The 12,225-nt window shown below is 34.4% G+C and overlaps 1 protein-coding gene across 24 annotated transcripts in view; it reads left to right on the top strand.

The window, feature by feature from the left end:
* HDAC9 (histone deacetylase 9) overlaps positions 1-12,225 on the top strand; it is a 931,635-nt gene that overhangs the window by 563,073 nt on the left and 356,337 nt on the right. For 18 of the 24 annotated variants that reach the window (XR_005789365.1, XM_040472481.1, XM_040472497.1 and 15 more), the window contains one exon: positions 2,453-2,716. Coding sequence is in view for 23 of the 24 variants with exons in the window: in XM_040472481.1 (XP_040328415.1) it covers positions 2,453-2,716 (264 nt within the window). In the remaining variant the exon portion in view is untranslated. Of the gene's footprint in view, positions 1-2,452; positions 5,097-12,225 lie in introns of those variants that run through there. The other 6 variants (XM_040472503.1, XM_040472499.1, XM_040472498.1 and 3 more) reach the window with 1 other exon arrangement.

Here is a 12,225-nt window from a genome sequence, read left to right as displayed (position 1 = left end):
TCACCCAAAGTCCTTACCCCTGGTGTCCCAGCCCAAACTGGGACTTTTTAATGAAAACCCTGCTTATTTTCTATGGTGTTATATGTTCTTTTTCTAACAGCCAATTAAATGGGATCCTAGAGTTTTATAGTCAAAGTTTAGAAATATTACATTGTCCCTTTTCTCCAAAATCTCAGCAGTATGCAAGGTAATATGTATTTATGATATGAAGAGCTGATTAGCATTGGTACAAAAGTCCTGCAAATAATTTCCTATAAAGTGCTTAGAGACATTTAAAGCATGATGGGATGATTATTCTTATGCTGACAGCCCAGGAACAATAGAAATTAGATTGTAGGCACAAAGGAAATTAATATTTAATTTGCCTTCTTCATTTTGACATACATTTTGATTGGTAGATATTCTCGTAGCTTGATTATGTCTAACTTAAGATTGGTGATGTTTACATCTTATTAGTGGCTTATCCTAAATTGTTCTTTATTTCTCTAGAATCTTGTTCTCAACCCAACCAAATATAGTATAAGCTGTAACTCTCTCCAACAAAATCTTCCAGCATTCTCCCCATCTTCTTGTGGTCAAACCCCACCAGCCTTTCATTTGCTTTAATGCCACTAAACTCCTTTTTCTAGCACACATACTGTGCCTTGGGCCAGAAATGCTCTCTACCCTTATTTCAAACCCTCATACCCATAACGGACAACTCCTTTTCTATCCTTCCTCTTTCATGTCTCAGCCTAAACATAGCACCCTCTAAGTGAAACCTCCCATAGCCATGCACAGTTGTGCTCCTGTGCCAACTAGGGTGTACTCTTAGAACACCCTGTGCTTTTCATTTTCATTTACCATACTTGAAAATAAGAATAAACTTATTTATCTATTTGGTGCCTTTCTAACACACTAAACTATAAGCTCCATGAGGGCATGGTATCTTGAACGTAGTTGGCGCTCAATCAATATTTATTGAACAAATGAATGAAAACTCCCAATAATTTTACCTACAGTGAAATTTAAGGATTTCATCACTGTGTGCATAGCCATCTGAGGTTGTGTGGCCTGGAGGAAAGTCTGTAAGCCTAAAGTGGGTAAGACACCCTTCAGAGTTGGAGTACTAGGTATTCTAACTCTAAGCATGTATTTAGTCTTAGAAACATAGTTAGGGGCACCTGGGTGGCTCATTTGGTTAAGTGTCCAACTCTTGATTTTGGCTCAGGTTCTCACAGTTTGTGAGTTTCAGCCCCATGTCGGGCTCTGCACTGGCAGTATGGAGCATGCTTGGGATTCTCTCTCTCTCCCTCTCTCTGCCCCTCCCCCACTTGTATGAACTCTCTCTCTCAAAATAAATACAAATAAACTTTTAAAAAAAAGAAACATAGATATGTATGAGTAAGCTGAAACTGGACATAGAAAAATCAGTATTCATGATTTTAGTGGTTGTATTCTAAGTGTGCTGCTCATTAGCAATATTTGGCATGTTGTTTACATGGGCACTGATGTAACAGAAAACTCTAATCACTGTTGAAAACACAGTTAGGATCTGCAGATGATCAGTCAGTGGGGACCTTATCAATTAAAACAAGATCTACTGTAAGATGAAATCATCTTGAGTATTTTACCCCATTTATTGAGCTTTTATACTGTGATATTTTGCTATTGTTTACATTAGGTATGTTGTCATTTTTTAAAATCATTGATCAATTAATTCATATACTTCTGAAGATTAAATACAATTTAATTTATAAAGTCAAGAAAAGGCCTAAGTACTAATTTTCAATTACAAAGAATTTCTTCTTCCCTCTTATTTAGTTTAGATATGTTCATAAAACATTTCTACTATAAATTTTTTAATCCCACATCTTTTTAAAGTTTAGGATTTCAAAATCAATATTTCCATGTTTTACTGGTATATATAAGAGGGTGTTTATCATTTGACCAGTTAGGTCTGGGAAAATTAGATAAACAAGGATTTCTCATTTGTGTTTGTATTTTATAGTGGTTGACATTTGTCATAAAAATGAGACTGTGGAAGTTTTCCATTACCGTTCCATTATTTCCATTACATTTTCTCTTTGCAGAAAAATATTCTCAGGTCTATTTGGATTAAATTGTCACAGTACAAACTGTACTTATAAAAGTTTCCTGGTTCTCCCAGAGGAAGCTTATTGACCTTTTTCCCACCATTTTCTAAGTGTGTTCAAGAGTAATCCGATTCTTAAAAGCACCTAAACACCTTATTCTCTGCCTGCTACACCAATACAATATAGAAATGATGGGACTGCTTCAGATTCAGTATTATTGAGGAAGTTTGTTGCAAACAAATTCGTTGTGAAATTGATATTCAGAAATTAGGAAACAGAATGCACTGAAGTAGGGTCATTAGAAATCGAAGTGTATTTTGCTTCTCTGTTACCACCAAGGACTATTGAATTTTGAACCCCTGAACACTCTCTTCTAGCTGCTTTCGAAATCTATTGAACAACTGAAGCAACCAGGCAGTCACCTCGAGGAAGCGGAGGAAGAGCTTCAGGGGGACCAGGCGATGCAGGAAGACAGAGCGCCCTCTAGTGGCAACAGCACTAGGAGCGACAGCAGTGCTTGTGTGGATGACACACTGGGACAAGTTGGGGCTGTGAAGGTCAAGGAGGAACCAGTGGACAGTGATGAAGATGCTCAGATCCAGGAAATGGAATCTGGGGAGCAGGCTGCTTTTATGCAACAGGTAATAGGCAAAGATTTAGCTCCAGGATTTGTAATTAAAGTCATTATCTGAATATGAAATGCATTGCAGGTTTTGGTAAATGGATATTTCCTATCCTGTTTATATTTCTGAATGATTTGATTTTAGTGTTTAAGGATTCTACTTAATACATATATATCTATATAGAGATTTCTCTATATACTGGTTTCTATATAGATATCAAGGTTTCATTGAAACTCCACTGGTAAGGAAATACTTGTTACACTAAAATTATACTACATAAGTATACACATAATTAATAGGCTTTAAATTCATCCCAAAGCCCACCACACCAATTACTTCTAAGGAAAACGAACTCAGTGTTGTTTTTAGTTTATCTGTTGAGATCAGTGACTGCTGGATCAAGTCACCCAGTCTGATCAATGAAACATTCTATTAGTTCTTGAATTTTTTTTTTTTGGTATATAGAATTCAGTTTTCACATTGTTGTACATAATGTATCATACTACAGTCTTGAACACTGTTAAAGGTAGTCTGCCCCTTCCGTCCTCTCTCTTTTTTGTTAAGTTAAATGTTCTGGTTACCATGCCAATAGTCCTTAGGTTATTGTATAGATTGCAATTGAAAATATTAGGAATAGAGGTGGTTTTAAATATATAGATTGCAAAGTACAGCACTATTTTAAATATTACATTATGTCTCACCTAGCACTGCTCATTTTACTTTTATCTTGTGTTATTTGATGACATTGTCTATCAAAAAAGATCAAATGAAGCCGATGCAAGTATCGGCAAGGAGTAATGTGCAGCATTATGGTCCAATCAGATACTATATTGTATCTACAATTGTAGAAAACGTAGTAATGGTATGATGATTATCTGATATGAAGTCACAATTATGTTTAAAAGAAGAAGGTGTATCATATTTCATAATCATATCACTAGGATCTCTTAGGCATGATTCCATAATGACCCGGCATATACCATACCATTTTGGCAAATAAAAATTTAGGAAAGTTAGGCTTAACAACAGAATCTACTTGTATATAATGCACCTTCAGAAGGACTGTGTCCTTTGATGCTATGAAATACAAACAACTTTGAAGGCAACAGAAGACTCTGTTTATTTAAGTCAGTTCTTTGTCAGGTTCCTGCTGTTCTACAGAAAACTGATTCTATGCGGCTGAACAGGAAATGCCTTGTGGAAACAGGAAGTCCAAGTGATTCATGTAATGAGGAATGTAGGGGGGGGGGAAACGGAGGATAGTGTTTTACTCTTTCTGTTTTTAAAGGGCACTCTATGAATTGATTTATTGTCTAAGAAAATAACACCACAAGTAGGGAAATTGTTAAGGAAGCTTTTCACTGGAACATTTCCTTCATACTCCCTTTTGATATGTTTACCTTGTTTTATAGGTTTACTTTTGTTAAGCTAGTTAAAGATTCTCTGTATTAAGACCCCTTTAATATGGATAATCCAAATTGACCTAGAATCTTTGTGAGGTTTTTTTCTATTAAAATATTTATATTTCTAAATCCAAGGTATTTTAAGGTGTAGTATCCTGTTTCAAAGGAGATAGAACAATTTTGCCAAATGTAGACATTGTAACAACTGTATGTTATTGGCACGTGTTGTTTACATTTTGCTGTGACATTTAAAAATATTTCTTAAAAAAAGGTCACTGCTAAAGATACATTATCCTTTTTTAAAAAGTCTCCATTCAAATTAAATTAATATAACTAGAAGTTAGAAAGTTTAAAACTTTTCCATATAACGAAAGTCCTTCTGATAATTTGACAAATAGCTATAATAGGCAACTTTTCCTATTACCAACATATTTTGGTTAGTATATTCCTTAAGATTAAAATGACTTTTTGTCAGTTGTTTTGCATTAAAAATATGGCATTCCTAAGATAAAATTGTATATTTTTTCCATCTCATAAATATTCATTTTCTTTAAAGTCTTCTTTCAATCTCATAAAAAAGGGATAGTGCATCTTTTAAAATACATTTTATTTGGGGAGGAACATGTGGCTGAGCAGACTTTTGTATAATATCACTTCAAAGATATGTAATCACAAACAAAAAAAAAACCTATTTTTTATAATGTCATTTGAGAGAGCTAGCTTCATCAGTACAGTTGGTGGACATTAATTGTTTGAATTTGATAGTCTTTGAATTTAATCAAGAAACTACCTGGAACCAGTGAAAAAGAAAGCTGGACTTAATTCATCTTAGAATTAATTGATAAATGTCTCTTTTAAAATCTACTGTATTTATTATAATTTACACCCTTGAAGGTGATCTCTTGTTTTGTGTTGTAAATATATTGTTTGTATGTTTCCTTCTTGCCTTCTGTTATAAGTCTCTTCCTTTCTCAAATAAAGTTTTTTTTAAAAGATCCCCTTTCATACATTTGGCTTTGTGTAAACTTGATCTATTTAATCGAATTTGAAGCTCATGCACTAGGTCTCGTATACCAAAATATATTTGCCATTTGTTGTCGAAACAAGAAAATGAAGACATTTTGAGCAATTATTTCTCGTGCCATTAAAAATAATAAATCCAACAATGATTTTAACCTACTTATGTCAGCCATTATCAGATAGCAAACACAGGTAAAATTTGTTGCCTCTTCATTTCCCCAGTGTGGCCTCTTTTTTCATGATATGTCATCATCTTTGATGTCACCTTCCAAATATAAAACTTTATATTGATAAATGTTAATTCCTAACTTTGCTCAACTTAAAAAATTATTTTTAAAAAGGTTAACATAATTCCTTCAGTGTAACAAGCACTCAGTAAATAATAAAATAATGTTCCATGTATCATAATAATTTTATCTATTACAGTGACAGCCTGACCTACAAGTATAAAGTAACAGTCCATAAATTTAAAGAGAAAAAAATAATTAAATGACTTCCCCTTAGATGGAAACAATGATTCTAATGCTAGAGTAGAGAACAAGGAGCCTGGCTCAGGTAAAGGAAACTGGACCATAGACATCCATGCGCCTTGACAGACTGTGCTAGCAAAATTTAAATCAGTCAGTACTTCATAACTTCATAATGTGTTACCTTGTTTTTGTCTCAGCGGGTTAAAAATACTTGTTTTATATTCTTTGATTCCCTTAATCTAAACTTTAATGTCTTACAAATTAAAATTACTCCAACTCACAACAATATTGCATTAGATTATTAAGAAATCTGGGGGCCTCTGGGTGGCGCAGTAGGTTGGGCATCTGACTTCAGCCAGGTCACGATCTCGCGGTCCGTGAGTTTGAGGCCCGCGTCAGGCTCTGGGCTGATGGCCCAGAGCCTGGAGCCTGTTTCTGATTCTGTGTCTCCCTCTCTCTATGCCCCTCCCCCGTTCATGCTCTGTCTCTCTCTGTCCCAAAAATAAATAAACGTTGAAAAAAAAATTAAAAAAAAAAAAAAGAATTCTGGAGCTAAATATCACTGTTACAAAATGGATTATTATTCCATAATGCCATAAATCTGATAATTTGATCAAAATTGTTGGAATATCATTAGTTATAATTTTCTAAAAATTGCCTTTGGACTTTTTTTTTAATGTTTTATTTATTTTTGAGACAGAGATAGAGCATGAGCAGGGGAGGGGCAGAGAGAGAGAGGTAGACACAAAATCCAAAGCAGGCTTCAGGCTCTGAGCTGTCAGCACAGAGCCCGACGTGGGGCTCGAACTCACAAACCACGAGACCATGACCTGAGCCGAAGTCCGACGTTTAACTGACTGAGCCACCCAGGCGCCCTGCCTTTAGGCTTTTTATAAAATTACAAGAAGAACCTGATACCAGAGATCCTCAAAAAGGAGTTGGAGGAACCAATTAGATAATGGTTTTATACTGCATTTCTGATTTTCAAACTGTAAAGTGGAAGTTCAATAAAAAGTATCAATCTCATGTTAAAACTTTTTCTTTAAGAAAAATACTTTTTGCCGGGAATTGCAGTTACTAAACATTAGATTTCCTCTTCTGGCAGTAAAAATCCACCTTCTCATTGGTAAAGGTGGCTGCTTAAATGGAGACTGCTACTTTTAATTAATCTGAAAAAGATTATCTTTGAGAAATTTTTACTTAGTTTTATACTTTTTTCTCTAAAGGATATTAAAAAGGAATTCAGACACTCAACATTTTTTTTTGAAACCTAGTACTCAACGGATATATAGGTAGACAAGATTATTTTTTTTAATTTGGTTTTTCTTTGTGATTATTTCGATAATGGAAACGGAATTGTGGGTATACAATTGTGAGTTAATAATGATAAATAATCAAGGTAATTACCAATTACAATCAAGAACTTGGAAATGCAAGAGAAGGAATTCTAGATGTAGATTACCATTCCCTTTGTTCTTGATAATTCCTCCATTGAGGTTTTAAAAGGAAAGTACGGGAGGGCAATCAAAGAATTCTGGCAAATAAAACAAGATACTGGGAATGTGACTTTTCAGAACTTATCTATTTAGATTTAAAAAGTTCTCTATTCTAATTTTATAATAGCTTCTTTAAGGCTTATAAAGTGGAAGGTTTAGACCATGCAACCTTTTGGGGTCATCTTGATTTAAAAAAAGACTTTCACTTTTAACTATTGCAAACGTATGTCTAGTAACTTGTTTAGTTCTCACAACAACCTTATGAGGTAGATATTATTTCTCATTGTAGAGATGAGGGCACTGAGGCACAAGGAAGTTAAATAAGGCCAAGGTCACCCAATCAGTGACAGTCTAGCTCTAATTTGAACCCAGGCACTCCGGCACTGGAGTTCTTGTTCTCTCCTTTTACTACCGCACTGCATTTAATGCAACAATTCTTTTCACCTATACAGGTTTATTAATTCACCAGTTCTCTCTCTCTCTCTCTCTCTCTCTCTCTCTCTCTCTCTCTCCCCTCTCCCCTCTTCCCTCTTCCCTCTTCCCTCTTCTTCTCTCTTCTCTCTCTCTCCTTTCTTCCAGCCCCCCATCAGCATTTCCGAACTGTTTTGAATCAGTTTTCTCTTAATCGTTGTTTCCTTGTTGTAAAGTAGGAGATCAGGACTCTTTTTTTTTTTTTTTTTTTTTTTTTTTTTTTTTGTCTAATGCACAGATGAGAGACTTAATTCTTGGACACATGATATTCAACCATTTTGAGTCATGAAAATTTGTGAGTTTCTTTTTTTCTGACCCAAGCCAGTGTTAGGATGAGGGAAAACAGAATACCTGCCCTTGAGATTAATTTTGGGCGGAGAGGAGAAAAGATTTCAACTAGGTCAAGCCCTCCTTTGCCACTTCTTATCTTTATTTCCCAACCAAGGCCAAGAACCCAATTTCTAAGCACCTAGAACGCCGCCTTTTAAAACCTTTTTTTGACTTCTGCTCTTGATAATTATTTTGAGCTAAAATAGTCTGTATAAAATGTTGGGGAGAGGAAGAACGGAGACATTTGTCTTGAGTTCTTGTCTTTCTAGGTGATTTTTCTGTTGAAAGATGCATAAAAATCCTCCTGAGGGAAGTTGCTGGCAATTCAGATTCTGACTGTACCTCCTAGAGATTCTGATTCTGTTGTCCCAACATGGAGCCCAGGCATGTAATTTTTTAAGCCCTTTGGGAGATTCTGATTCAGATATAATGTTCTGGAGGTGCCCAAGGGCCCTAATCCACTTCCTGAATTATGGCCTGATTTTCAATAGCTTTTACCTAAGATCCTTGAACTCTTCATTCATAGTTTCCAAAATAGACTATATTCTATTTTTTGTGTATTGTTCTGTTTCATTTGCATTTTAACTCGACTACAGATTATTCTCACAATATTTACTGCTGTTACTTCTTTGATAGTATTTGTCCTTTTGGTTTATTTTTCTCTTCTAATTTAAATAATTGCTTAGCCTGTTTATAGAGTATTATTCACCAATACTTGGCAAATTATTTTTCTTCACAAGTTGTGAGCTATTTGTTGCAACATAGTTTTTTGTTTTTGTGTTTTGTTGAGATAAATTTCATATCACATACAATTTATCATTTTGTCCATTTTAAAGTATACAATTCAGTGGGTTTTTGGTATGTTCATGATGCTGTGCTGCTGTCACTACTACCTAATTCCAGAATATTTTCATCAACTGAAAGCAATCCTCTACCAGTTAATCAATCATTCCCCCTCTGCTCCCTCCCTCCAGCCCCTGACATCTACTTTAGGTCTCTATGGATTTGCCTGTTGTGGAGACTTCATATAAATGAACCATATATTATGTGGCTTTTTGTGTGTCTGGCTTCTTTCACTCTGCGTAATGTTTTCAAGGTTCGTGTATCAGTACTGCATTCCTTTTTATGACTGAATAATACTCCATTGTGTGACTATACTACATTTTGTTTATGCAGTCATTAGTTGAAGGACACATAGTTTTCATTCTTTGGCTCCTATGAGTAATGCTGCTATAAATGTTCATGTTCAAGCTTTTATGTTAACATACATTATTCTCTTGAGTATATGCATAGTATATACCTAGGAGTGAAATTGCTGGGCTCTATGGTACTTCTGTTTACTTGTGAAGAACTGCCAGATTGTTTTCCACTAGCAGTATAAGAGGGATTGCAATGTTTCCATGTCCTTCCAACACTTGTTATTTTATTTTTTTTTAAAAATTGCAGTCATCCTGGTGGATGTGAAATATCAACTCATTGCTGCTTTGATTCCTATTTTGCTAATTGCTAATGGTGATGAGCATCTTTAAATTTACTTAGTGACCATTTGTATCTTTTGGGGGTAATATCTATTCAAATCCTCTGCCCATTTTTTGATTGGCTTCTTAGTCTTTTTGTTGTTGAGTTTTAAGTGTTTTTAAATATATTTGCTGGATATCCAAAATGTGAATTGCAAATTATCAAATATATGAGTTGCAAATTTTTTCTCCCATTCTGTGGGTCTTCTTTCCTTTTCTTGATGTTTCTATTGGTACACATTTTTATTTTTGCTGCAGTCTAGTTTATCTATTTTTTTCTTTTGTTGCTTATGCTTTTGGTACCATATTTAAGAAACCATTGCCTAATCCAGTGTCACAAAGATGTATACCCCTGTTTCCTTCTAAGAGTTATTTTATTTTTTAATGTTTTTATTTTATTTTTTTATTTTTGGGAGAGAGAGACAGAGACAGAGCATGAGCATGAGCAGGGGAAGGGGAGAGAGATAGAGGGAAATGCAGAACCCAAAGTAGCTCCCGGCTCTGAGATGTCAGCACAGAGCCTGATGGGGGGCTTGAACTCATGAACCGCAAGATCATGACCTGAGCCGAAGTCAGACACTTAACCAAGTGAGCCACCCAGGTGCCCCTAAGAGTTTTTAATTTTAGCACTTTTAGGTCTTTGATCCATTTTTGAGTTATATACACTTTTTTTAAAAAATGTTCTTCCATTTGAGTTATTTTTAAAGAGATAAGAACTTAATGATTGTTGGTCTCCATTTTCTCATGCAGCATCTCCATTTTTTTTTTAATTTCTAGCTGATATTGGTCTCGCATTTCTCCCCTTCCTGTTATTATCTCTTGTTGCTTCCTGGCTTTTGAGGCTCTTCCTTTCCTTTTTCTTCCCAATAACCATATAAATGCTACAATCTTGCTGTTTATTGTACCTAATATAAACTGAACAAAACATTAAGTTTATTTTTCCTTTAAGAAATGCCTTTTTCTGGTGACGTTTAAAAACTAAATCCGACGGGCACCTGGGTGGCTCAGTTGGTTGGGTGTCCGACTTCGGCTCAGGTCATGATCTCACAGTTCGTGGGTTCAAGCCCCGCGTCAGACGCTGTGCTGATAGCTCAGAGCCTGGAGCCTGTTTCAGATTCTATGTCTCCCTCTCTCTTTGCCCCTCCCCTGTTCAGCTCTGTCTCTGTCTCAAGAATAAATAAACATTAAAAAAAATTTAAAAAAAAACTAAATCAGAGTTATTTTTCCTCATTTGTAAGACAAAATTCTATCCTGGTTACTCATTTTTACTCATGTCTTCTTTGCCCTTAAATTTTATGTTGAACCCATGTTTTCCTCTTTGTTTTCATCTTTGTGTCTCTGTTGACAGAATTTCTGCAAAGACCCCTATATTTGTACTGTCCAAACTGGTAGTCACTTGTATCAATCAAGAATTTAACATGTGACTGGTATGACTGAGATATGCTGTAAGTGTGAAATGCACACTAGATTTCAGAGACATAGTAGGAAAAATATATTCCTAAGTGATAAAGATGTATTTGGTTACCTATTAAAATAATTTTTAAATAGATTATGTAACATTATTAAAATTAATCTTGCCTGTTTTACTTTCTTAATGTGGCTGTTAGAAAAGTTAAGATTATATATGTGGCTTACATTTTTGGCTCACATTATATTTTCTGTTATAGAATCCTGCTTTAGATCATCTTTCATTTTATATTATGTAAACAGACTTCACTACATCATTTTAGAAATAGGTGGGCTTTCAAACTTGAACAAACCAGTATTTGCTCATGCCATTATCTTTCTATTGCTGTTACTCAGTTTAACATACACATGTAAATTGTTAGTGTTAGAAGGGATATGCATATCTTAATGATTTAAGGGTTTAAAGACCTCCTGTTCTTTACCTTAAAGGTAACTTGATGTCTATCAAATGCTTTATTAATATTTATCAGTTGTAAGGAAAATTCACTTATTTCTCCACTCTCATCTCAGTTATTAAATTCACTGTCTTTAAAATACGCTGTTTTATCCGGCTTTTCCATTTTATCCATGGAACCACCCTTTAGACACTGGAAAGATTATTATGAAATCACCTTTATTTCCTCTCCTTTATTTCTAATAAGCAATTGCAATACTCCTGTTTCTGATTTCCAAACCATCATATCTCTGTACTTTCTCTTTGGCTCTGCTTTCCCTGGTCAATATCTTAATTAATAGTAACACAAATTCATTCTTTTACTGTTACAATAACCTCCTTCCGCATCAGTGTAGTCTTTATACTGATTTAATGAACGTACTGTAAAATACCAATGCCCTGTTCACATTCTCTGTAAACAGAACCTACAATATCTACCTAATAGTTTAATCTAAATGGTATCCTGTAGTTTCAACCCTCAAAATTATATATATATATATATTTTATATTTTTTTTACTCTGGCTCTAGTGATAATAGTCACTTTTTAATTTTTATTTTTTGCCAGGGGTTAATGATGGATTTTTTTTCTTGATGAATTGATTACTTGATATTCCATAAACTGAATTGATTTGTGATCATTTGTATTCTATATGAATCATTATTCTACTAGACACATTTTTAGATAAAAATACAGCACATCAGATAATTTTCATGGTCTCTCTATAGTATTAATTTTTCTATATCCATGTATTCTATAAGATAGCTTTTGAAAGGTAAAGCATAGAAAGAAGAAAAATTACGCATATTAATTTTAGAGACTGAATCGACTTCATCTTTACAGATATTTAAATAGAAGTGTTACTGAACATGACAATTGTTCATTTGTTCAGTGTTACTGAACATGACAATTGTTGTTTTG

Source organism: Herpailurus yagouaroundi, unplaced genomic scaffold (assembly GCF_014898765.1).
Source record: "Herpailurus yagouaroundi ecotype Mexico unplaced genomic scaffold, PumYag 100, whole genome shotgun sequence".
Classification (NCBI taxonomy): domain Eukaryota; kingdom Metazoa; phylum Chordata; class Mammalia; order Carnivora; family Felidae; genus Herpailurus; species Herpailurus yagouaroundi.
This window is presented reverse-complemented; position numbering and strand designations above follow the sequence as displayed.